This window comes from Phaseolus vulgaris, chromosome 11 (genome assembly GCF_000499845.2).
Source record: "Phaseolus vulgaris cultivar G19833 chromosome 11, P. vulgaris v2.0, whole genome shotgun sequence".
Classification (NCBI taxonomy): Eukaryota; Viridiplantae; Streptophyta; class Magnoliopsida; order Fabales; family Fabaceae; genus Phaseolus; species Phaseolus vulgaris.
The window spans coordinates 29003135-29030819 of NC_023749.2; the positions used below are offsets into that span (position 1 = coordinate 29003135).

Sequence of the window (27685 nt, forward strand, 5' to 3'; positions counted from 1 at the left end):
CTTTAGCCAGCAGAATCCCGGCGATCAGCGCCTCATACTCTGCTTGATTGTTGCTGGCTTTGAAGGCGAATCTCAACGATTGTTCGATCAGCACGCCGTTGGGTCCTTCCAATATGACTCCAGCACCGCTACCCTGCTGGTTTGACGATCCATCCACCGAGAGTACCCAACGGAAATCATCTCCTTCAACCCGCGTCGCCTCTGAAGAGAGCTCGACTACAAAATCTGCAAAGATTTGCCCTTTGATCGGGCCTCGAGGCTCATATTTAATGTCAAACTCTGACAACTCGACTGCCCACTTCACCATTCTTCCTGCAACGTCAGGTTTCTTCAAGACCTTCTGGATGGGCAGGTCAGTCATCACCAGTATTGTGAAACTGTGGAAATAGTGGCGCAACCTCCTCGCCGAAAACACCACAGCCAATGCAGCCTTCTCCAGGGCCTGATATCTCGTTTCTGGGCCCTGCAACACTTTACTCACGAAATAAATAGGTTTCTGAGCCTGATCCTGGTCCTGGGCGAGCACAGCACTCACCGCCCTCTCAGTCACAGCGAAATACAACCTGAGAGGGATTCCCGCCAGTGGTTTGCACAAAACCGGCGGGCTCGCCAAATATTCCTTCAGCTTGACGAAAGCTTCCTCGCACTCTTTCGTCCAAGCGAACTTGTTATTGCGCCGCAGACACTGGAAATAGGGATGTCCCTTTTCTCCGCTTGCTGACACGAAGCGGGATAGGGCCGCCATCCGACCCGTCAGCTGCTGGACCTCTTTCACTGTAGTCGGGCTTCTCATCGCCAAGATGGCGGCACACTTGTCCGGGTTGGCCTCTATCCCTCTTTCAGTCAAGAGAAAGCCCAAAAATTTTCCAGCCTCCACGCCGAAAATGCATTTCTCCGGGTTGAGCTTCAACTTGAACTTGGCGATCGTCGCGAACAATTCTTCCAAGTCTGCAACGTGCTTGCTTTTCTCCTGCGAGGTCACGACCATGTCATCGACGTAAGCTTGCACGTTCCTTCCCAGCATCGATGCAAGTACTCGATCCATCAGCCTCTGGTACGTGGCCCCCGCGTTCTTCAGCCCGAACGGCATCACCTTATAGCAGTAGCACGACCTCTCCGTCATGAAGGCTGTTTTTTCTTCATCCATGGGATGCATCTTGATCTGATTATAGCCCGAGAAGGCGTCCAGGAAACTCAGCAGCTTGCACCCTGCAGCACTATCAACCAGGGCATCAATGCTTGGTAAAGGATACGAATCCTTTGGGCAAGCCTTATTCAGGTCGGTGAAATCGACGCACATGCGCCATTTCCCGTTGCTCTTCTTTACCAGCACGACATTTGCCAGCCACTCAGGGTACTGGACTTCCCTGATGTGGCCTGCAGCGAGGAGTTTCTGGGTCTCATCCTTGATCGCCTGCCTCCTTTCTTCATTAAATTTCCTCCTTCTTTGCCGCACCGGTCTCACCATGTTGTCCATCGCCAGATGATGGCACAAGAAGTCGGGATCGATCCCGGGCATGTCCGAAGCAGACCAGGCAAACGCGTCCAGATGCCGTTCAATCACCTTGGCGATCTGGTCCTGGAGATCGACCTCCAGAGATCTTCCGAGCTTGAAAACCTTCCCCCCGATCTCCTTCTCGAGCCACTGCTCGACGGGTTTGGGCCTGGACTCTCTGGCGATCACCGCCTTGGCGATTCCGAGTTCCTTTGCTTCCTCCGGGCGATTCCGCGCCTCTTCCTCCTCCAGGGCAGCATTCCTCTCCCCCAGCTCAGCATCTACCATCTCTACGTCCCTTCCAGCGGCCTCCTCCATTATCGGCGGTCTGGGCTTCACACCGGGCGGTGGGGTGGTTGTGACATAGCTCACTGATCTTTTATTTTTCAGGCTATTTTCATAGCACTTTTTCGCTTCCTTCTGATCAGACTTTATCGTGATTACCACCCCTTCCATGGACGGCAGCTTCACCTTCATGTGCCGAGTCGATGGAATTGCGCCTATCCTGTTAAGGGTGGGCCTTCCCAACAGGATGTTATATGCTGAAGGGGCGTTTACGATGAGGTACTTGATTTTCTCCGTCCTCGACCCAGCCTCATCGGTAAACGTGGTTCTCAGCTCAATGTACCCCCTGACTTCCACCTGGTCGCCAGCGAACCCATACAAGCACCCTCCATAGGGCCTTAGCTGGTCAAGGGGCAACTCTAGCTGCGTGAAAGTCGGCCAGAACATCACGTCTGCCGAACTTCCTTGGTCCACCAGAACTCGGTGAACCTTCCTCCCCGCCGTGATCAACGAAATAACAATGGGATCGTTGTCGTGAGGCACAACGTCCCGAAGATCCTGCTTGGTGAACGTAATGTCCACTTCGGGCGAGTGATCTTCAAACATGTCCACCGACATCACCGATCGCGCGTACTTTTTCCTCTGCGATGCGGTGCATCCACCACCTGAGAAACCCCCTGCAATGGTGTGGATCTCCCCATGGATAGGCATCTCGTGTTGCTGGGCTTCTCCCCCTGCCGGCTGGGAACTCGACGCTCCTCCGGTCCTTCTGTCCAGCATATAGTCGTTTAGGAAGTCGCTCTTAACCAGGTCGTCGAGCTGGTACCCTAAAGACAAACACGAGTCCAGGTTGTGGCCAAAGCACTGGTGGAACTCGCACCAGACGTCCGGCTTCGACCCCAGCACCTTGTCGCCCACCTTCTCGGGCACCTTCAATCTAGCAGATATGTTAGGGATAGCGATCAGGTCCGCTAGTCCCATGACGAATTTGTGCTTAGGCGGGCGATTGTATTCCCGGCGCGCTGGTTGTTGGCGTGCTGGCGGTTGGCGCGCTTGGCTTCTTCCCTTGTTTCTCCTATCGTAAGGATAGCGAGTCCTTTGATCCTTTCTGGCCGCCGCTGCCGTTTCCAGCACCCTCTGTGGCTGGATCCTGGTCTGGGCGCGTGGCCTGACGGGAGCCACACTGCCTCTCTTCTCGGCGACCTCACTCTCGTCGGCGATGTGAGCCACCGCAAGTCGCCTGACTTCAGCAAACGTCGCTGGATGAGCCCTGATCAAGGCTTCGCAGAATGGCCCTGGCTGCACGCCCTTCTTGAAGGCATAAACCAGCATTTCTTCATCCTTGGCCGGCGACCTGACCATCTGCGCTCCGAAGCGATTGAGGTAGTCTCTGAGGGACTCCCCATGGTACTGCCTTATATCAAACAGATCATAGGACACTCTGGGCGGTGCCTTGTTCACAATATACTGCTCGACAAAGATTTTCGAGAATTGCTGAAAATTAGTTATGTGGCCATTAGGCAGGCTCACAAACCACTCCATCGCCGTTCCCTGGAGCGTGCTCACGAACATCTTACAATAGACAGCATCCGACCCCCCTGACAGCATCATCTGTGTGTGGAACGTGGTCAGATGAGCCTCTGGATCTTCCACGCCAGTAAAAACAGCTTTAACCGGGACCACGCTCGTGGGAATTGGCGTGTCGGTAATCGCCTGAATGAAAGGCATTGGGAAAACACGAGGCGGCGTCGACGGTGCCACCTCCTCAGCGGAAGAACGAACCTGCTGCTCCTGAAGAGCTCGACGTAGCTCCTCAGCTACTTTGCTGAGCTCCTCGTTTCTGGCGCGAGAGGCGACCAGGTCTTCATGTATCCTTGCCTGCTCGGCGCGCGAGGCTTCTACAGTGGCCTGCAATGAGCGCATCATTTCTGCCATCTGCGCCATGGTCATGGCGGCGTCGCCTTCAGCTGCGACGGGAGCCACGGGACTGGAACGATTGCTCCTCATCTTTCTCATCAACTTCAGCGAACCACAGAAATGCAGCAAATAACACTTCGCAGAAAACCACCAAAGAACTCGAACCTCCACCAGACAGATTGCGCGCAAGCAACAAAAGACCTCACTCCACCGATTGAAAGACAAACAAACGGCACAAACACAAACTCACCGAACGAAACTCAAAGAAACTGCCAACGACGGTTGCACCAGCACACAACCGCGCAGAAAACCTCGAAAACCTCCACGAACTCACGCTGTGGATGGGAGCACGTTTTACACGGCCCCACGGTGGGCGCCTGATGATCCTGCCTGTTGACCGGAGCGCTGGAGAATGCCTCGTCAAAGGATCGACGTGCGCGCCGCTTCTCACTTCCGTTCCTCCTCTGGATCTATCTCAAGAACCTGCAAAGAAACGATACGGCGCCGCTGCGGCCGATCGCACTCCGACGCTCAAGTCAGTGACGGTATCACCAAATACTAAGAACTGGAACCGTGCAAATCTCTCTCACAAACAGCTCTGTCACTCGCAAGCGTAAAGTGTATGAACTGAACGTGCGTACCTTAGAAAATCTGTTAGGAACTCTTATATACCTGGTGGTTCTCTCTCTCCTGGCAGTTACAGACTTGGACACGTGGCTTGCATCCGACTGTACACGTGCCATCATCTGGAGGCTCCCTGACTTGGCGCTACTTCTACTCTCATTTTGGCTAAGTTACTTATGCATGGTGCTGCCCAGTGCATAGCTAACTCAGGAGTGCGATCTCTACTGAAACTGGCGAGGTAGGGCCTTCATACACCTTCCCTGTGGTCTCGCCGGCCGCCTTCATAATCTGCTTCTCCTTTAACTTCGGCGATGTACTTGTTCTGGCGATCTCCGACTGCCTGGTCGCCTGAGTCTGCATCTGGCGACTTCGTCCTCAACCTGGCGATCGCCTATTCTGGTAAGCTAGAGATCGGAACACGCCAACTTAACTATGGGCGACTACACGTGCCTCCTGACTTCCTTCTCAACTGTCAACCTGGCGCCTTGTCAACACGCCTACACTGTAACAGGATGCCACGTCATCGCATCCGACCACCAGGGCGGTACAAGAAGTAAGGAGATTGTCAAGGATGAACCCCATCATTTGAATAATGAGTCTTCTCTCCAATCTACGTGATCCATGTTAAAATATCTTTCTTGGAGAAAGATCAAGAGTTTTGGACATCTCATGACTTACTTTTGTTTAAAATATTCCAGTTCAATGGAAATTATGCAAAAAGGGTTTAGGGTTTACGTCTTGATTCTAAAAATAGGCCTTCTAGTATATTTATATATGTCCAACGCCAACAACATTCATAGTGACCTCTGTTGAAGCTGGAGGAAGCTTCTTCCCTACCAAGGCTTGATTTGTGTTTGATGAAGAAAATGGCTTGAGTGCTTTGAAGATTGTAATAGGTTTTTAGATTCATTTGTAATTAGGCTTGTAAGTGTGTATGATTGCCTTTTGCTGTGTAACCTATCCTAGATGCCTAACCAAGTCTAGATCAAGCACATGATGTGGTTAAATGGTTTTTGAAAAGCCTTTTGAAATGTTTTTAACAGTTTTAAAAACAGTACACAAATAAATCTGTTTTATGGAGAAAGAATCTGTTTATTTCTTCTCTGTTAAAAAGGCTTTCGTTTAATGGTTTTTGAAAAGCTTTTTAAAATGGTTTTAACAGTTTTAAAACAGTACACAAATAAATCTGTTTTATGGAGAAAGAATCTCTTTATTTCTTCTCTGTTAAAAGGCTTTTCTAAATTTCTGTTAAGGCACCAAGGGAAAGCTCAGTTCGTTATTTCAGTTAAGATGAGCTGGCTTGTGTGTTATACTTTAATCTGTTTTACTGTGAAAGAACAGGTTTATTCTTTGGTCTGCTGAAAGGTTTTCACAAGTTAGTTAGGGCACCAAAGGTACCACTCAGACAGTTATTTCTGTTAAGCTGAGTTGGCAGTTTTCACAAAATAAATCTGTTAAGTTCAAAACTGAATCTGTTGTTTTCTTAACTGCTTTTCAACAGTTTTTTGAAAAGAAGTTAGAAACTATTTTCTATATAAAGAAAAGTCTCTCTCACATGGATTAGTGCTGAGGAATTACGCTTTTGACAGAGATCAAACAATTTCCATGTGAGAAGAAGGATTGAAAGAGTTTTTGAAAGGTTTTCCAAAGAGATTTTCAAGTGTGCTTGTTCTAGGAAAACCTTGAATCTTGGTGAAGGTGCTGGTGCAGTTTCTGCAGCAAATTGAACTACTGGTTTTGAGTTCTTGCATCTTCTTTTCAGGAGTAATCTTTCCTTTATTATGTTTTGTAAAGGTGTAAGTGTTAGTCACTCCTTGATAGGGTTTCTTGGAGTGCAAGGTGTGCTGAAATAGGGTTTTTCAGCATTGTGTGTGGTGTTCTTGTAGTGTTCAAGAACTGCTGGTTTTGTAAGTGATTGATACTGTTTTTAGTGAATTCCACCTTGGGGTAAGGTGAGACTGGATGTAGCTCTGTATGAGTGAACCAGTATAAAAACGTGTGTATCTTGTATTCTCATCCCTGAACTCTTTTCTGGTTTTTGCTTAATTCTGTCAAGAACTAAATCTGTTCTTTTTAAATTGAATCTGTTAATTCTGGGTTAAGTGAAAACTGTTCTTCCTAATTTGTTGAAGTTTTCTGATCATATACAAGGTTGCTGCATATAATGTTTTAAGTGAATTGTGAACAAACTGATCATTCATTAAAACCTAAGAAAGGATCATACTTCCTGAAATCTTGTGTTGTGTAACTTTTGATTGATTCCTAAGCATAGCTGTATCCCTCATCCTCACAATGTTAAGCTGATCTAGTTCTGTTATAATTCTTTGTTGAACACAATTTTACATTGAACAAAAATTCAAATTGTGCCAAGACTGCTCTGAAGAATCAATCTGTTTCATGTAAAAACAACCTGTTCTTTTTGCCTCTGGAATACTGAAAAATTGTGTGTTCTTGCGAAAATTTTATAAGCTCAATTCACCCCTCCCCTCTTGAACTTAGACACTAATAGACCCAACAACCTCACCCACCTATTGCTTATTATTCACCCTTTTATTGATTATGCTTAAAAAAAGGGAGAGTAAAGAGTAAGGAAGAGCGACCAAGAGGGCTCTGAAAAGAAAATGGCTCTAATTCTCAAAACCTATGTTTGTTTGAGCATACGTTTGAGGGAGAGTCTCAAAGAAAAGGAGCAGAATATGAGTTTACAAATCAAGGGGAGGCTTTAGAAAAGAAGAAGAACAAGCTAAAAGGAGCACTCTTACAAGCATCTACCATTGATAAGTTGTAGATATTCGTTAAAATATTCAACTAAAAAAGAGCATCTTACACTAATTGAGTAAATGAATCCTGCAACTCAATGTTGATGTCAAAGAAGATATCGATCATCAAATTAATGAATTTTACGTTATGTCATGATTTGTTTTTATTCTATTATTAATCTTCATGTTGATGACTCTTTTTAGGCAAGTGTACCATTTCAGAAGTAATAATTTGTTCTTAAGGACGGATATCGAACTCACAAGGAACAATTATTTAAAATCTTAATAGTAACACTCACTAAGTATAAGAATATGTACAATAATTTTATTTGATTTAATATTGACAATAATTTGCATGAAAATTAAATAAAAGCAAAGTAAAGAGTTGTTAATTCAATTGGGAAAATTTGGATTGGGTTTCATCCTTCTTACTCTTTTGTATTTTGAAAAGTATAGTAATATTCGATCATTTGATTGATATTGATGCCCATATAAAATTCATTTATATCGATTTCTCGCATATTTATAAAAACTTTATCATTACAATTAAATGTTGATAGCAATTAACATTTCAAATCTAATCATAACATTCAAATATGTTAAGCATTATCATTTAGGTCAAAAACTTATAAGTTTCAGTCAAATCTAAGGATTAAAATTATGTTAAAACAAACATTACAAATAAAATGACAAAATCAATCATCAATTAAGAACAAAATATTATAGTTAAGTATCACCTCAATACATCAAAATTTGAACATATTACTCTCAATCCCAAAGGGTAAAATTAGCCACTCATGTTGGCCATTACAAGCATGGAAAGCAATAAAAGAAGATCCATGATGTTTCTCCTTAATTGTTGCCTCATCTAGGTATCACCTCCTATTCTCCCAATGAATGTCTAGGGTTGTACCTCACACCTCATATTTAACCTAGTTGGGCTTGGGCTAAGTGACTTCTCGCCTGGGTGTGATGGAGCTCACCTGGGCGAGATTGAGCTCGCTTGAGCGAGATCCTCCGAGAGGCTTCTTCCTTAGGCGAGTTTGGGTGAGTGTTGGAGTCTTCCAGATTTCCCTTATTATCTTGTATATTCTCCTTTTGTCCTTTTGATGTGAGTTTATTTTAGATTGGCACATTTTAGAGGTTACACTTTTGTTTAAGCTTTTTGAGAATAACATTTATGGTGACAAACCCAAAGAAGATTCCCACTGGATACGAACTTAACCAAGTGGTTAAGTAAGTGTGAAGGTTCACTTCTAGAGGCCAAAGAGAAAAACACAAATATGGTGAAAATGATTAACAAAGCTTGTGGAATTAAATGAACACAAAGAAGAAGATAACAAGATAAAGACCGAAATTAAATGGACATGAGAATATAAAGGAGGAAAGAAAGGTGGCGCAAAAGAAGAACACAAAAGAGAAAAGATGAAAGGATGAAGAAAGCTTATGGAGAAAGGGGCAATGAATCACGCCACTTGGAGGATGGGATACTCCAAAATGAGTGGTGAAGAGCCGCCACTTGAAGTGCACACACACTCAAGATAAGATCCACAAAGGAAAGCACTCAAGTCTCACTAAACACTCTTGCAAAGTTTCTTTACTATTTCCAAATTCAATGTGTCAATACATGGGGAAAGACACCCTTTATATAGGGAGTAGTGGCTTGGAGAGTAAGATGAAAGAGGGGTAGAAAAGTAATGGAAGAGGGGAGCCCAAGCATTCACTATAGTCAATGTCGCCCCTTAGGCATAGTTTCTAGAAGCTAGGCCTACAGAAAGACCTAAACCTAGGTGCTCATGAAGAGAAAATGGGCTTGGCATAAGCCTAAATGCTAAGCACACCCTATTCTAGCTATGATAACCTAATCTACTAAAATTACAAAAAAAGAAATTAGTTGTTCCCATCATATGGGCTCTGCTCCTGGTGATCCTTTGAGGAATGATAGGCTCTAAGGCACTAGCTAGTGAATGGTCTTGACCTAGCCCTGGTTCCTGTGTCATGCTCTGGATTATCCTTCTGGAAGGTTGAGCTAGTTTAGGGGATGCTCTATCTCTCAAGTCGTCATCACCTTTCATCTTAATTTTTCCCTAAAATCATGAAATTAACACAAATTTGGGAATAAGTCATTTTTATTCATATTATAATCACAAAATATGTAAAAAGGTTTAAATTATATATTAGGGGTTAAATTATGGTTATTTTTTTCAATAAATATCAATAAGTGATTGTATTTTAATATAAAGTATTACTGAAATATGACACTTATCAACTCCCCCAACTTAGAATCTTGCTTGACCTCAAGCAAAGTAAATGAATATAACTAAATTATATTTGAATTTAAATATAAAAAAAAAATTATGCACTAAACAACAAATTAATTAGAATCTTATGTTGCTTCCAAATTCAAATATAGCAAAATATAGATACAATCAACTTCCATAATCGAACTAAAACAATAATATGACAATTCATCAAGGAATTTCTTTTCATGTGCTCACGGGTAAGTGTTTCTCTCTATTTTCACTTAATCATAACAAATATAGTTGCTTTTCATTTCATCTTCATATCACAAACATATTAGAAACATGAATCTTGAGGTCTTTTACAAGGTTATAATGAGGTTGGGCTTCCAAAAAGTATTAGTTTTCCAAATAACAAAATGCATATTTTAAAGAATAAGAACATACCTACAATCCAATTACAAAACATATGTATTATCTACTCACCATTTTCTTTGACTTCACGTTTTTCCTTATTTTCTTTTTATTCATGATTTCAACATGAATTTTTATTTTATTTTTTTCTCTTTCTCTTTTTTTCTATTTTTAATCAATTAATAGGAATACATTATTCATACTTCCAAAAATTGAATTATTTAAACTCTAACACACTAGAACCAACCATTCCCTTTTCTATGTGTATTGCATCTATGTTCTCCTTCCTTAAATATGTCAATATGTAGAAAAATATATCATTCAAGGTTTAAGGTGCAATAATAACAAAATTTTTTGGCTCAAAAGGGTTATCAAAAAATGAATTCTATTTACATAAAGGTTGGCTATTTCGTCATAGATTCCTAATTAACAGAAATGCCTTAGTCATCTTCATGCTCTTTTATGATGTAACATAAAATAAAAATTAAGCAACTACAATTGTCTATTCAACAGTAAAACTCTTAAATTGATTAGGGTTCACACACTCAGATGGTTTAATTAGTCTTATTCATGTATCACAATCATCAATCAATCACCGTGTTAAATTTTCATGTATCACAATTTCAACTACATTTGAATAGGGATTCAATCACATTTACTTTTCCAACCTATGTTTAATTTATTTAACTATTTAATATTCAAACACAAAGTCTGATTAATATTTTTTTTCTACAATTCAAATTAATATTTCAGTTCTTGTGATATTATTTAAAAAAAATAGAAAACAACTCAATAATTAAATTAAAACGGAAAATAACTCAACAATAAAAAAATATAAGCATATTAAATGACTAAAAAGAAATAAATAAGCAAACTTAACAACTAAAAAATATAAGCAATTTAAACAACTGAAAAGAAATAATTAGAAAGATAAAACCATATTTTTGTCCAGTGTTATGCTTAATCTTCTCTTCTTAGAAATTCATCTAGCTCTATATTAAATTCCTCATTTACAATTGTAGATGGTCCTACTTCATCTGTTGTATATGTCCCCAAAAATATAGGTCATGCATGATCCAAACTGTTTTGGGGTCATCAAACTTGGTTTCACCACACAACACATAACTTAAACAAAAACTAAACAAAACACACAAAAACAAAACACAAATTAAAATACTAGGTTGCCTCCCATTAAGCGTTTGTTTAACGTCATAGCTTGACGCTTGTTTCTTTATAGCTCCTTCAACAAAATCACTTTATGATCCTTTCAATTTCATCACCTAAAAATAAGGCTTTAGCCTTTGACCATTGACTAACCAACTTTTGTGTGATAGTGGGTTCTCCAACTCCACTACTCTATAGAATTTAACAAGTGTTCTTTTAGGTGGTGGTTATCCTTCCTCATCCATGTTACTTTTTTCTTGAATTATCTTAATGTAAGGGGGTAGACTTAGTTGGAGATTATTTTGTAACTTCTCCTTGTTTTTCTTTTATTTTCTTTTCTTACATCTATTCTTCCTAACTGTCTTCTCAATTTTTAAATTTAACTGCAATTGATCTATAGAAACAGGTATTCTTAATATCATAAGACAAATCAAGTAAGGATTAGTATAAAAAGTAATAAAAAAATTATTATTATATATATAAGAAAAACCAAAAATATAAAATTAATTTTTTTAATATTTAAAAAAAAACAGAAAATTTAAATAAAGAAAAGAAAAAATAAATAAATAAAAGAAAAAAAAACAATACGCATATGAATAATATACAAAAGAAACAAACGCTTTTAAGTTAACAAAATTAAATAAGAAACTAAATAATGTTAACAAAATTAAAAAAAATAAGAAAAATATGTAAAAACTAAAATAAAATAAAAATAAAATACAAACTTAAATAAATATGTAAAATAAAATTAATAACTACCTAAACTACAAATTAAAACTTAAAATTAAAACAAAAATAAAATAAAATAAAACACTAAAATAAAAAATAAGAAACATATTCAAAAAATAAAATATAAATATAAATAAGAAATATAAATATAAACATAAAAAAAAACTTACGTAAATAAAAACAAAAATAACTAAAATAAAAATAAATATTAAAAAAACTTAAAAATAAAAAATAAAAAATAAAAACGTACTTAAATAAAAAATAAAAAGAATAACATATAAATAAAATAAAATAAAACTAAAACAAAAATAAAAAATATAATTTTAATTTTAATTGTAACTAATTAACTAATAAACAGAAACAGAACCTTATCGTTATAAAAAAACTAACGAAAATAAACTAGAAATAGGTATGTGAAATGAAAATAAAAATTAAAAACTAAAAGAAAATAAAACTAAAACTAAATAAAAGAAAATAAAGACACTAAAAATGAATAAAATAAATACACTAAACAAAAACTAAATAAAATAAAATAATAAATACACTAAAAAACTAAATACAATAAATACTAAACAAAGACCAAATAAAATAAAACAATAAATACACTTAAAAAACTAAATAAAATAAAATAATAAATACAGTTAAACCAAATAATAATAAAAAAATTAATAAAATAAATCCACTAAAAAAATAAATAAAACAAATATACTAACCAAAAAAAATTTAAAAAATAAAAAATTTAAAAAATATTCACATAAAACAAATACTTTAAAAAATACACATCTACAGAAAAAAAAACAATAAAAAAAATATTCACAACTAAAAAAAACAAAATACTTTAAAAAAATATTCATATTTAATAGAATAAAAAGTTTAAAAATATTCACAATACTTTCCAAATTATACTTTCAAATTTTAAACAAATTTGTTCCTCGACAACTACGTCAAGCACTTGATGACTCTTTTTTACAACAAGTGTACCGAATAAGAAGTAATAACTTATCCCTAACGGATATTGAATCCATAAAGAACAATTATTTAAAATCCTATTAGTAACATATAAGAATATGTACAATAATTTGATTTGAATTTATATTGACAATAGTTTGTAGGAAAATTAAATAAAAACAAAGTAAAGAGTTGTTGATTCAATTGAGAAAAATTGGTATTGAGGTTCATCCTTCTTACAATTTTGTATTTTGAAAAACATAGTATTCTATTCTTTTATTGTTATTGATGCCCATATAAAATTCATTTATATTGATTTCTCGCATACAAAATTATTAAGAGAGTATCCTAAATATTGATTTCTTGCATATTTATAAAAAGTCATTATCAATATTGTACCGCCCTGGTAGTCGGAAGTGATGACGTGGCATCAAGCTATTGTATAGGCGTGTTGATGGGACACCTGGCTGGCAGAAGGGAAGGAAGTCGGGGGGCTCGTGTAGTCGCCAGCTATTAAGTTGGCGTGCTCCGATCTCCAGCACACCTGAACCGGCGGTCACCGGGTTGAAGATGAAGTCGCCAGATGTGAACCCAGGCGACCAAGTGATTAGAGATCGCCGGAAGCGAGGACATCGCCAAAGATGAAGGCAGATGGACATTTCCCAGCTGGCCAGAGGATGAAGATCGGGAGATAGCACACTTGAACATACACGGTGAAGCAGGTAGGGCAGATCATGAAGGCGGCCGGCGAGACCACAGGGAAGGTGTGTACGAAGGCACCCGAACTCGCCACCCAGAAGAGATCACGCTCCAAGGCAACTATGCACTGAGTATACCATGCATAAGTAACTTAGCCAAAGAAGAGTCAGAAGTAGCGCCCAAGTCAAGGATGCTCCAGATGATGGCACGTGTACAGCTGGATGCGAGCCACGTGTCCAGATGTGTAACTGCCAGGAGAGAGAAAGTGTCCAGGTATATAAGAGTTTCCAACGAACTTCTGAGGTACGCACGCGTTTAGATTACTTCTTTACAGCTGCGAGAACGAGAGTACGCTGAGAGAGAACTTGTCACGGTTCCTTAGAGTTCTTGAGTTTTACTCTTAGTAATTGGTGGTTCAGTCGCTGACTTGGGCGTCGGAGCGTGATCAGCCGCAGCGGCGCCATTTCGTCTTTTGCAGGTTCTTGAGGTGGATCGCGGTGAAGGACGGAGGCTAACACGGCGCAGAAGTCGATCCAAGCCGACGAGGCAAAGCTTCAGCGTTTCGGTCAACAGGCAGGATCAAATATGATTAGAATTTGATAGCAATTAACATTTCAAATCTATTTCTAACATTCAAATATGTTAAGCATTATCATTTGGGTTAGAAACTTAAAAATACTTTTCAGTCAAATATAAGGATCAAAATCATGGTAAAACAAGCATTACAAATAAAATGACAATACCAAACATCAGTCAAGAACAAAATATTATATTTAAATATCACCTCACTACATAAGATTTTGAACAGATTACTCAAAGGGTAGAATTAGTCATTCATGTTGGCCATTACAAGCATGGAAAGCAAGAAAAGAAGATTCAGGATGTTTCTCCATAACGACTGCCTCCTCTAGGGTTTTCTACCACCTCCTATTCTCCTAATGAATGTCCAGGATTGTGCTTCAGGCATCATATTTAATCTAGTTGGACTTGTGCTAAGTGACTTCTCGCTTGGGTGTGATTGGGTTCGCCTAGGTGAGTTGGACGAAAACAAGCCTAATGTCTCTAGAATGATATCGGCTGGGAGAGATTGAGCTTGTTTGGGCAAGATCCTCTGGGACGCTTCTGGCTTAGACGAGTTTGGGCAAGTGTTGGAGCCTTGTAGCTTTCCCTTTTTATCTTTTATATTCTCCTTTTGCCCTTTGAAGTTAACACAAATTTGGGAATAAATCGTTCTTATTCATATTATAATCACAAAATATGTAAAAATGTTTAAATTAATAAATTAGGGTTTAAATTATATCTTTTCTCAATAAATATCCATAAGTGTTTGTGATTTAATATGAAATATTACTGAAATATGTCACTTATCACATGCTAACTTTTATTGTTTTAATCATCATCAATAAGGAAGAGATTGTTTTAGCAAAAGTTAAACACTTTGATATTATTTTGATTATGTGCTTACACCAACAAGGCATGGAGTTATGTTTGATAAGACAAAGATATAAAATTCATATTACCACATCGTTTGTTAGACGTTAAAAGCTTGTTGACCGACCATTATGTTTATCAGTTGAAGATTGAAGAATAAATGAAAGAGCATTAAACAGATCCTTCATTTCATCGGATAAGTGTTTATGAACATTAAATGAAAAGAGCATCATGAAGACCGACCAGACCGTATGATGAAAGAGTGATGATGATAACCTCAAAACAAACTCAAAGCTAACTCAAGTCTAAAGAATATTTCTAAAGTTTGAGTCTATATCACATATATTGTCTTATACGTCTGTCCCTCTGAAGAATCACCCCAAGAAGAATCATGCCAAGTAACAATATTCAAAATATCTTAGGAGTCGACCTAAAGTTGCAATGACTACCAACTCTCCTGACAACACTTTTTCAATTCTAGCCCATCTATTTGCCCTTTGCGAAGTGTAATTTTACCATGGGATTGTACAAAAGAATCTACTACTGAGAGAGATGTGTACTGCCAGCCATCCCGAATGTTGCATAAAAAAGAAGAACATTTAAAGCTACATGGAGCGAATTTAATGCAACAATCATATCCAAGAAATGAAGACACATAAAGGCATTAGAAATAAATGGTCTCTCAACTTTATCTTCTTTTAACACATACATAAATCCTACCATCAAGAGGAAGAACTATAGAGGAGAGGTTGCACCATGTCAAAACGCTCTTTAGACACAGAGCAATCCCCAAAGCTTTAAAAAAGGATCCTAGAGCTCAGAGTGGGAACACTGTCAAAATATATGGATCTAGAAGAGCATCATGAAAAATAGGTGGTGTTTATCCAATCACCTAGGTGAGTGAACTTACCCTTGTATTCGTCGAAAGACATAATCCTTCCCTAAAGACCAAAAACATGATCTAAACTAGGAGATAAAGCCTAAATATTGTATTCGTAATCAAACACTATCCTCCATAGTAGTTAGATCAGATTATCATTGAAGTCTACAGTCCTTGTATTTTAGCCATGAGTGGCTAAAGGAAAATCATACTCATTAATCCAAGAGTGATTGGAGTCAATAATACTCAATTAAGCTAGGAGTGGTCGGAGTCAAGAGTACTCATTAAACTAGGATGATTAGAGTCAAGAATACTCGGTTAAGCTAGGACTGACTGGAGTCAAGAATACTAAGTTAAGTCAGGAGTAGCTTGGTAAAGAATATTCGATCAAGCCAGGAGTAACTTGGGAAAGAATACTCCTTGATGGGGTGAGTCAGGAGTGGTTGGCAGCTGAAAAAGAGTTAAGTAAGGAGTGACATATTGAACAAATACTTGTTTGAGCTAGAAGTGTTGTGGGAAAGAATACTTGTGGTACTTCACACCAATAGTCCTAGTTGAACTTGGTTTGTTGGTCAAGAATTGGACTTCTTAGTCTATTGCGACATTTGAACCAGTATAAATTGTTGAGTGTATTTTTTATGTGTTATTCTCCTTTACTTTGTATGTTATTTTCATTTGCATTAACCTAAGAAGGAGAATTAATATGAGAGTATATAAACTAAAAATGTTTTTTATCAAAATTTCTTCTAAGTATTTAATTTGTGTCTTTGGTGTTTAATTTGTGTCTTTGGTGTTTGACCAAATGTAGAAACCATGTTTTAACCACTTAATCAAGTGATTCAGATTAGGCAAACAATCTATGTTTGTCTTAACTCTTATACAAAGAAACTGGGTTTAAAATAAGATTTCAAATATGTTCATTTGACTAAATATGTTATGAAGTGGTTGGTGTATCTTCTTTATTTTATTATTTTATTAGACGTAACTTGCTAAGAAAATGTATATAAAAAATAACACTCTTAATTAAATAAGTTTCTTTCAACAAATAAGTTCACTTCAAACTTGTGTCTCCATAAGCAGCTCAGATGAAACATTTATCATTTGTGATCTTAAGAATAAATGGTTTCTGATGATGCACGATGAGACTATCTTTATCAAAAGTTTAAAAAAATTAAACTAATCACAATTCAGTAATCTATTATTTTGATTTTTCTAATTTTCACATTTCACTATAAAAAAAAAACTTGTTAAATATGACGACTTTAATATGACAATTATCTGAAACTATGACTGTTTACTGTATAATGCAATGATTATAGATAAGCTATTCTATGAAAAATATGAAGTTTTTAATATTTACTTTTTTAAGACGTCAGTTTTAGTGTATATATTATTTGTATTTTTTATTTTCCCAATTCCATTCTTCCTCCTAATTATTGTATTCGGATTCCAGTGTAGAGTCACTCATCACTCTCCTAAATTACTCTGAAATGCACTTGTTTTCTTCATCTGTTCTTTCCTTCATTCCTTCCTTCCTTCCTTCCACCACTCTCCTCCCTTTGTACCCAAACCCAAATTCCTTCCTTCCTTCTCCCAAACACATTCATGAACGAGTGTGAGTTTCGTCTTCTTCACTACTATAGGGTTTTCATTGGTAAGTCATTATTCCTTTCTTTGATTTAGGGTTTTCGTCTTTGCTGACAAAAATTCTCTAGTCGTTTAAAAAAACATGTTTTTCCAATATAAATCAATTAATTGTGGTATCTATTTCAACTCTTCGTCTTGGTGCTTCGTATTCTGGGGTAAATCTTTAATTTCTAAATGTCTTTTCTTTATGATTTGTGGTTTTACTATGTACCTCTCTACTTGTGGTTTGTGAGAAATTAGTTTGTGTTTCGTGCTTCATGTTTACGGAAATATAATTGATCGAGTTTGACTATCCTAGCTGCTTCATTGTTTATGGTTGTATGCTTGTCTAGATGATGCTTGAGTGATGAGCTCAAAACTTGAAAAACTCAGCTCTACCATCCATTCTTGATGATGCATTTATCATGAATGAATACATAGTTATTGTAATGTAAAAAATGTTTTTAAAAACCCATTCACGGATGTTTTGAATAAAAAGCAATTACTCCATGAAAAGCGTATTCGTGTTGCCTCATTGCAACAGGAAAAGTAATTGCTCCATCAAAAGCTTATGATCCATTTGCTTCTCTCTTTGTCTTTGAATCATATCAAGCTTCATCTTATAGGCTTAAAAAGGGTATGTCAGCTATTTCTCAACAAATCAGTATAGGAAATGTAACTTCAGGTAGCTTAATCTTACTCTTACATTCTTGATAGAACATTCAACAATCAGCATTCATGTATTCTAAAGAGGTTTGAGAAAGGTTACGACTGATATGAAGACTAAGAATTGCACCAATAGAATTGGAGTTGTCAACAACACCATCGAAAAAGAAAGCCATGCATGATTCATGTGTGCTTTCTAAAGCAAGAACTCCAAAATTTGCACTTCAAATGGGCCACAAGTAGGTTTCTATGTGTTTAAGTTTTTCTATTACTGTTTATATAAAAGCGAATGTCAATAATTTCACTGTTCCATTTCCCTAACCCAACCCAACTAATCTCTACCAAAAGCAGATGGGTTGTTGAGAGATGAAAATTTATTTTGCTCATCTTAAAATGTAGGATATGTCGCAACATGTGAGATTGTAAACACTAATGGGGTTGAGGTTTAATGCCAGGTACTTAGATTCTATTTTCTATTTTTTTCCCCAATCCATGACATCTTCCAATGTTGTAAGGAAGACTAACCCTTCCTCGTAAACGCCAAGTACGTAATCTTATTATAACCGACGCTCTTTTTCTTTTTCATGGCCTCATCCTGAGCGACAGTCTAAGCCCAACTTCGTGTGTCGGGACTTCAGCGATCCCAACTCCCTGGCAAACAGATCCCTATCGGCCTCGACGATCCGAGCCCTCTCCTCCAAATCGGAGTTGGCTTCAAGCGCCGCCTTCAGAGAGCTAGAGGAGTCAACCAACTCTTGCTTTAATTTCTGTATCTCCGCTGAAGACGCTTGACATGCTTATTCTCTGATAACCCTTGCAAGCACAAGGGCCCCGACTATGAAATTCTATACAGGTCAAACCATGGAAGTAGCGAATATTGACCTGTTTTCGAAGAAGAAAGCGAGTACGAGATTGCCTTAGACACCTTAGTGGGGGGGTGGACACGGCCTCTTCGGAAACTCCGGGAGACCTCCATGAAATTTTTATACATTAGATACGAATTTGGAATATAAAATTTTATTAATTATAAAAACTACTTTAAATACTAATAATTTTTTAGTTTATAAAATAATATCTATTTTACTAAATATAATAACTAATATTTTTTGTCTTAAAAATTAGTTTTTATTTAATAATTTTCTTATGATAATATAAGCTCTTATACTAATACTAATAATGATAATCATAAAAATAATAATAATCATAACAAGAATAATAATAATAATAATTATAATAAGAATAATAATATTGATAATAGTTTGTCTAGTATAGTGCTTATTTCAATTTCTCCCAACACCTACTGACCACTCCTCGGCTTCGACGTTGACCATAGTTATGGTGGGGCCCCGAAGGCAGGGAGGCTGGGAGGACGGGTCAGTGTCTCACAGAGCTCACAAGTGAGGGTAGTCGAGGAGGGAGCGACATCAAGGCAGGGCGTGGAGGCCTCGGACCTCGGTAACCCAACAGTAAAGATGGGTCGAAAAAGGTGGTTTCCAAGCCACACTCCAATTATCAGTAAGGGAGAGGTCTAGATCACGGAGCGCCCATGCATGGGGTGTGGACGACGCGGTAGGGTGCACCACAATCAAAGAGCCACTGGGAAAGAGACGACTCGTAAGGTTCACGTTCCAAGGGTGATCTGCATGCATGGCACGTGAATAGTTAGGGCACTCCGAGGGCGGATGGCCCAGGGATTAGGTGCATGAGTTGGCACCCAAGTGGTCATCCCGTGGAGGTTGCACTCCGGGAAGGGAGTCTTACTCACTAAATGGCCCTTAGAGCGGGTGTTAGTGACACTAAGGCACACCTATAGTAAGCCTAGCTACAGTTAGCAAAAAGGGCAGAAATACTAGAGTATATAAAGGGTAACAACCAACGTAACAAGGTACGCAATTCTAATGCAAGTAACACACAGAGAGAATACACACACAGAGCTCTAAGAGTTAAGAGTTTTAGGGTTTAGGGTTTAGGATCAGGATGAGGAATACGAGGCAAGGATCTGATGCGCCATACGGAGGCGAAGGTCTTACTCTGCAACAAGTTATGGAGATGATGTAGGGCCTTCAAGAAGCGATGGCAGCGTCAAGAGCTAATCAAGAACGCATCCAGATTGATCTGGCTGCATCGCAAGCGAGAAACGAAGAGTTACACCGAACAAATGAAGAGTTGCAGCGTGATTTGCGAAATCAGGCAAGGGATCGTGAAGCAGAAGAACAAGAATGTGCTACACCTCCCAGGGAATTTCCCATGCCTTTTTCGCAGGCGATTATGGATGCTGTGATACTAGCTACGTTCGTGGGATCGAAAGCCACGTTCACAGAGATGGAGGATCCAGAGGCCCGTCTCACAGCCTTCCATATGCAAATGATGCTGGTTGGTGGTTCTAATGTAGTAAGGTGTAAGTTGTTCATGAGCACGCTGGTAGGGACGACGATGGATTGGTTCATCAGCCTCCTTGATAGCCACGTGACGTTGTTCGCACAGTTGTCGAAGTTGTTCAGGGAGCAGTATATTGCGAATCGTGCTCCCCCACCCAACTCTTACGATCTTTTTGACGTAAGATAGTACCAGGGTGAGTCGCTGAAGGAGTTTGTTAACCGTTTTGGGACGCAGGTGGTAAAGCTTAACACCAAGGATGAAACGATGATGGTTCACACGTTCAGAAAAAGGATTTGTCCAGGGCCTTTCAGTGAATCACTCATCAGAAATCGCCCCAAAACCTTCGTTGAGATAAGGCGTCGAGCGGTGGCTCACATCGCAGCAAAATGGGAGGTGAATGAGAAGCGCGCGTGCGCAACCCGTGAGAGTGCATGAGGGTCCCCGTGAAGAAGCAGCCCTACGAGCCTAGGAAACCTCAAACTAGGGGGCGTGCAAGGGAGAATAAGCCTTTGAGGCATAATTTTGTGGTAGAGCTGAAGGATTTGATAGTTGTGCCCAACATAGCAGAGAGGTTGAAGATGCCGCCCAAGACTGACAAGAAGCTGGGACCCCACAAGGAGGCTTGGTGCGAGTTTCACCAAGCGTTTGGTCATTCCAAACGCAACTGTTTGGCGTTGGGACACTACTTGGATGAGCTGGTGAAGAGTGGGTTCCTAAACGACTACCTGGTGGAGCCACAGAGGACCCCAACAACGTCAGGTGAGGACCAAGGGCACGAGATGCTCGTTCATGGAGGGATCCACACCATCTCGAGGGGTTTCTCAGGTGGAGGGTGCACTGCTTCTCAACGTAAGAAGTATGCACGATCAGTGATGTCAGTAGAGGCGGAAGCGGTGGATGACGTGCTCGACGTGGACCTTACTTTCACGAAGGCCGACCTTCGAGACGCCATTCCCCATGACAACGACCCTGTGGTGATTTCTGTTGTAACCGCAGGGAGGAAGGTGCATCGAGTGCTAGTGGACCAAGGTAGCTCGACGAATGTGATGTTTTGGTCCACCTTCAATAAGCTGCAGCTGTCTCCCGATCAGCTGAGGCCTTACACTGGGTTCTTGTATCGCTTCATGGGAGACCAGGTGGAGGTGCGGGGGCATTTGGAGCTGAGTACCACCTTTACGAATGGCTTTGCATCCCGCACGGAGAACATAAGGTACTTGGTGGTTAACGCTTCCTCAGCCTATAATATTCTGTTGGGGAGACCAGCTTTGAATAGGCTGAGGGTGGTAGCATCAACGCGCCACATGAAGATGAAGTTGTCGGACTTGAGCGGGAAGGTGATAACCATCAAGTCGGACCAGCAAGAGGCTAATAGGTGTTATGAGAACAGCCTCAAGACCAAGAGAGGGGTGTTCATGGTTACAGAGTGCCCACCTAGCAGGGACGGGGACGCCCGCGCAAGGGTCTCCCGCGCAGAGAGAGCTCGGGAGAGGTGACCCAAGCCAGCAGGGGATATCGTGGAGAGGTAGATCGGGGGCAGAACGTTCAAGCTTGGTAAGTCGTTGAACGAAGCGGAGCAAGATCAAGTTGTTGGGGGTGATAACACGACACCTAGACGCTTTTGCATGGTCCGCCTCGGACATGTCGAGCATAGACCCAAATTTCCTGTGTCACCGCCTCACCATGGACCCCAAGGTCAGGCCCGTCTGCCATAGAAGAAGGAAGTTCAATGAAGAGAGGCGACAGGTCATCAAGGAAGAAACAAAGAAGTTGCTGAGTGTCGGCCACATAAGGGAGATTCAATACCCTGAGTGGTTGGCAAATGTGGTCTTGGTGAAGAAGGCCAACGGGAAGTGGAGAATGTGCGTGGACTTCACCGGCCTCAACAAGGCATGCCCGAAGGATTCGTACCCCTTGCCAAGCATCAACGCCTTGGTGGATAGTGCCTCGAGTTGTAGGATGCTTTGTTTCTTAGACGCTTTCTCTAGATATAATCAAATTAAGATGCACCCCCGAGATGAGTGCAAGACCGCATTTATGACCGAGACGTCTTGTTACTGCTACACGGTGATGCCCTTTGGGCTGAAGAATGCGGGTGCCACCTACCAAAGGCTGATGGATAGGGTCCTTGCACCCATGATAGGTCGGAATGTGTAGGCCTATGTGGATGATATGGTGGTGACCTCGCAGGCGAGGGATCAACATGTGACGGATCTAAAAGAGCTATTTGCGACAATAGCTAAGTACCGGTTGAAGTTGAACCCTGAGAAGTGCATGTTTGGGGTGGAGGCAGGTAGGTTCTTGGGTTTCCTACTCATCGAGCGGGGGATAGAGGCGAACCCAGAGAAGTGTGCTGCAATCCTTGCCATGAGGAGTCCGGTCTCGGTGAAGGAGGTGCAGCAGCTGACAGGGTGGATGGTCGCCCTGTCCAGATTTGTATCAGTTGGAGGGGACAAGGGACACCCCTACTGATCCTGCCGACAACTCGAGCGTGGAGGAATCGCTTCGCAGCTCTCTCTGCCCCGTCTACGCGACTGTGTTATCTGCAAAATCACCCTCAGAACCTTCTCCAGGATCTCCAAACGCGACCTGCAAAACATGCAGACGGCGCCTCTAGCGGCCGTTTGCACTCCGACGATCAAGTTAGATCACAGAACCACCGAATGAGAAAAGCTAGTAGTGTGTGTGAAAACTCTTCCTCTCTGTTTTTTTTCTCTCTCCCTCCTGAATCTCACCCTGATTCTCTTTTATGCCTCTCTCTGTATCTGGGCCTAACAGAATTCTGTTATGCCCCTCTGGCATGTGCCAGAACCCTGTTATGCCTTTCTGCGACAACGTACCTCCAGAATCAGTAGAGCGTGAGTGTCTGTGCGTGTCTGCGCTTGGCTGCGCTTGTCTGTACCCTTAGCGGTACGGAGTGCACCTTTGTTTGGACCGCGACCTTCTTAGATGATGACACGTGGAGGCATGCAACTCACATCTAACCATACACGTGTCACTACTTGAAGGGCTCTAACGCTTCTCTTTGTGCGCCTAAGTTATTCCCTTGCGGAGTAACTTAGCATATTTCTTCCATCTGGGTAAATCGCATACTCTCAGGAGAACGCCAGGCGTGGCTGGTCTAGGCACACTCGCCAAGCGTTGCTCTCTGAGTAAACGGCTTACCTTTCACGGTGTCACGCACGTAATGGGTTGTGGGAATCACCAATCACTGACCGGTTTACTAGCTCCCTCAGGCCCCTCTCGTGCACGATTCCCTGAGATGTGCTCATGCGAGGTCCATGCGTAACGCTCTCGCTGGGAACCTCAGTCCTAGTTTAACTGCGTATAACACGAGACCCCGATGACCATGCACCCGATGACTGATCAGTGCTCTATTGCTTCTCGCGTTCTGCCCCCAGGCGTTCATCTGAGAACTGGTCTGTTGGTGGCCACTTGGTTACTGACCACCGATCACCGTTCTGGGTGATCTGTCCTCTGACTTCTCTGCCGCCTGATCTGTCGGTGGTCACTTGGTTACTGACAGCCGATCACGTTCACCCTGATCTATCTGTCACCTGGTCCACGTGTCACCCTGCGAGTGGTCCACGTGGTTGTCTTCTGCTAACGTCATCGACTACCGATGACCGACCGGATCACCTACTTCTAGTGTTTGAGGAGGAATAGCCGGTTCGCGTAGACCGAAGAGTGCGAGGAGGCATTCCTCAAATTAAAGGAGTATCTGCCACCCCTCCCGTGTTGTGCAAACCATAGTCGGGCACGCCGCTCCGATTGTACTTTACTGTAACAAAACGGGCGATCAGTTCGGTCCTCGTCCAAGAGCAGGACCAAGTACAGAAACCAATATACTTTCTGAGCAAAGTATTGCAAGGGCCGGAGGTGAGGTACTAGGCCCTAAAGAAGGCAGCCTTGGTCGTGGTGTTCTCGACTAGGAGGCTTCGTCATTACTTCCAAAGTTTCACAGTGGTGGTGATGACGGACTTACCTATCCGGAAGGTGCTGCAGAAGCCGGACGTGGCAAGGAGGATGGTACGTTGGGCGGTGGAACTCTCGGAGTTCGATGTCCAGTATGAGCCTCGAGGCCCCATCAAAGGTCAGGTATATGCAAACTTTGTGGTGGAGCTCTCCTCGGCGAACGCACAGCAAGAGGAGGAAGCCAACTTCAGATGGGTGCTCTCCGTGGATGGGTCCTCCAAACAGCAAGGTAGTGGAGTTGGCGTGATCTTGGAAGGACCGAACGGGCTGTTGATTGAGCAGGCCCTAAGGTTCGCTTTGAAGGCCAACAATAACCAGGCAGAGTATGAAGCCCTCAAAGCCGGGATGCTCTTAGCTAAAGAGATGAGAGCGCGAAGCTTGTTGGCAAAGAGTGATTCCCTTTTAGTCACAGGTCAGGTGATCGGGGAATATCAAGCCAAAGACCCACAGATGACCACGTACTTGGGGTATGTCCAGATTCTGAAGGGCTCGTTCGCAGTGTTTGAGCTAGTGCACGTCCCAAGGGAGCAAAATGCCTGAGCTGACTTGCTAGCCAAGCTTGTCAGCTCAAGCAAGGGGGGAAGGCAGAGGACGGTGATACAGGAAACCCTCAAGCCACCGCAAACATTTGTTTCAGATAACATGGTGGGCGTTGATCAGGTCAGTACGGCTAGAGGGAGGGCGAGGAGTCATCGGTCGTTGACTCAGGAGACGCTGAGAACGCCCAGTGTAAGCGCTTACCCGGTCTTGGAGGGGGAGCCAATGCAGATATGCATAGTTGAGGAGGGGGACACGTGGATGACATCCTATAGGCGCTATCTAGCTAATGGGATACTTCCATTGGAGCCCGCTGAAGTCAAGAAGATAAAGAGGAACTCCGCCAAATACACCCTCGTCGATGGGAAGTTGTTCAGACATGGGTTCACCCACCCGAGTTTGGTGTGTGTGAGCGGAGACCAGTGTACACGAATAATGGCAAAACTCCACGAAGAGATTTGTGGTAGCCATGTTGAAGGACGGTCCTTGGCATCGAAGGCCGTTCGCGCAAGTTATTACTGGCCAACAATGAAAGAAGATTGCATGAGGTACGCCTAGCAGTGCAAGCAGTGTCAACAGCACGCCGACTGGCACAAGGCGCCGCCAGAAGACCTGAGGTCGATTTACAGCCCATGGCCGTTTCACACGTGGGGAATCGACATTCTGGGGCCCTTTCCTTTGGCGACAAGGCAGATGAAGTACCTTGTAGTGGCCATAAAGTACTTCACGAAGTGGATAGAGGCTGAGCCAGTAGGGCAGATCATAACTCACAAGATCCAACAATTCATGTAGAAGAATATAGTGTGCCGTTTTGGCGTGTTGAGGCGTCTAGTTTCCGATAATGGCACACAGTTTGCGAGCCAACAACTGGGCAAGCTATTCACAGAGTTTGGAATAAAGCAGGTGTTTGCATCGGTTGAGCACCCCCAGACAAATGGGCAGGTTGAGTCTGCCAACAGAGTCCTACTCAGAGGTCTGAAGAGAAGACTCGAGAAGGCTAAAGGAACCTGGGCAGAGGAGGTTCCTAGAATAGTGTGGGCTTACCACACCACGCCTCAGTTCACCACCAGAGAAACACCTTTCAGCTTGGTGTTCGAGTCATATGCAATGATTCCGGTAGAGATTCAGGAGAGCTTGCCACGTTTTCAGAGTTTTGTGGCTGAGGAGTCTAACGAAGAGAGAAAGGTGAACCTGGATCTGCTGGATGAGGTCAGGGAAGAGGCGAGGATCAAAGTTGAAGCATTAAAGAGAAGGGTGGAGTACAAGCACAAATAGAAGTTAAGGCTTCGACAATTCCAGGTCGCTGACTTGGTAATACAGAAGGCTCACCCATATCAACTAGAGAACAAGCTGTCCCCCAAGTGGACTAGCCCTTTCAGGGTAACGGAGGTCTTGGGAAACGGGGCGTACAGACTTGAGACCTTGGAGGGAGGCGCAATTCCTTGTACCTGGAATGCGGCCAATCTCAAGTTTTATGTTAGTTGAACTCTAACATTGTACACAGTTTCAAGGGGATGCTCTTTTTCCCTTTTAAGGGTTTTTTAACGAGGTCACTCAATAAAATTACGATTGAAGTATACATATTCTCGAATTTTTTGTACAATGCAGGGGCGAACCTATCATTTTGGTGTTTAGACACCTCGAGAGGGAGTGGCAGCTTCTGTTTAGGACGCCTCCCCCTCGAGCGTGGGCGTGAAGTGCGAACAGCAAGGTTCGGCCAGCGATGAACCTGTCATTTTGGTGTTTAGACACCTTGAGAGGGAGTGGCAGCTTCCGTTTAGAACGCCTACCCCTCGAGTGTGGGCGCCAAGTGTGAACAACAAGGATCGACCAACGATGAACCTGTCGTTTTGGTGTTTAGACACCTCGAGAGGGAGTGGTAGCTTCCGCTTAGGACGCCTTCCCCTCGAGAGTGGGTGCCAAGTGCGAATGGCAAGGTTCGGCCAGTGACGAACTTGTTGGCCAAGTGCGAATGGCAAGGTTCAGCCAGCTTCACACATGCCCGCCAACATCACATGTGGTCGCTGCCGCCGCCTTACGTCTTTTGAAGACAGGGCCCTCCATAGTGTCCTTGTCATCATCAGACACGTTCTCCACCACCCTCTTGCCCTTCTCAAGGGGGGCTGGAGTTGGAGAGGCCCTAACAATTGCCAAGGGGACTGCAGCAATGGGGGCTGAGGGAGTAGGAGAATGAATGGCTTGGTTGGTGGGTGGAGCGGAAGGCGCCGAGACACCTGCATCAGCAGCCGCGTCTTAACGAAGGGCCAAGACCTCAGCTAGTCTTGCCCTCTTCTCCTCGTTCAGTACCATGCCTGCATCAGAATGAGAAAGAGGTAAGAACTTAGTAAAATGAAGAAGAGTTAGAAAATTAGCATGAGCCCAAGTATAAGGTAACAAATAAAGGCAAGCAGAGTAGTGTTATGAGGAAGATCAGAAACAGGTTTCTATACCAATGTAGCCAGCGAGACTAGATGGGTTGTACTCGTGCTTGATGAGCTCGACGGTGTTGAAGACCGTCCCAAGGCTAGCCAACACTTGACACATCTCGCGATCAGCAGAAGATAGCTCATCAAGGGTTTTGGCTTTTTTTAGGGTTAACTTCCCCACCCAATACAGGGGGAACCCGTCCAGTAGGGTGCGGTCGCGCTCGAAGCAGCACACCCTAAAGAACTTCCTCTTGAAGCCCTTGTATGATTGTTGAAACAAGGTGAGGATGACTCTTCCTGTCACCCCGCTGAAACTCACCCAGAGATTCTTCCCAAGGTTCTTGGCTTCGAAAAAGTGAAGGAAGACGTCTACAGAAGGTGAATGGCTGAAATGGTTGTAAAGAATGGAGAAGGCCCTCACAAAGGCCCATCTATTGGGATGCAGCTGGGCAGGGGCAACGTTCACTTTGGTTAGCAGCTCCCTCTTGAACAAG

At 42.0% G+C, this 27685-nt stretch overlaps 2 protein-coding genes across 2 annotated transcripts; both read left to right on the plus strand.

The window, feature by feature from the left end:
• The first annotated feature begins 24225 nt into the window (after nt 1–24225).
• LOC137838738 (uncharacterized) lies at nt 24226–24768 on the plus strand. Its single transcript, XM_068647966.1, has one exon. The coding sequence runs from the start codon at nt 24226–24228 to the stop codon at nt 24766–24768; it is 543 nt and encodes a 180-aa protein (XP_068504067.1).
• Nucleotides 24769–24870: 102 nt separating this feature from the next.
• On the plus strand, nt 24871–26040 carry LOC137838743 (uncharacterized). Its single transcript, XM_068647971.1, has 2 exons — nt 24871–25313; nt 25590–26040. The coding sequence occupies exons 1-2, from the start codon at nt 24871–24873 to the stop codon at nt 26038–26040; spliced, it is 894 nt and encodes a 297-aa protein (XP_068504072.1).
• Nucleotides 26041–27685: the final 1645 nt, after the last annotated feature.

What these genes read in the sequence shown, in the direction of transcription:
- LOC137838738 (XM_068647966.1), top strand. Translation starts at nt 24,226, where the DNA reads ATGACGGACTTACCTATCCGGAAGGTGCTGCAGAAGCCGGACGTGGCA.
- LOC137838743 (XM_068647971.1), top strand. Translation starts at nt 24,871, where the DNA reads ATGGTGGGCGTTGATCAGGTCAGTACGGCTAGAGGGAGGGCGAGGAGT. An exon ending in ATGAAAGAAGATTGCATGAG is followed by an intron (nt 25,314 to 25,589) that starts GTACGCCTAGCA and finishes TGGCGTGTTGAG; the next exon opens with GCGTCTAGTTTCCGATAATG.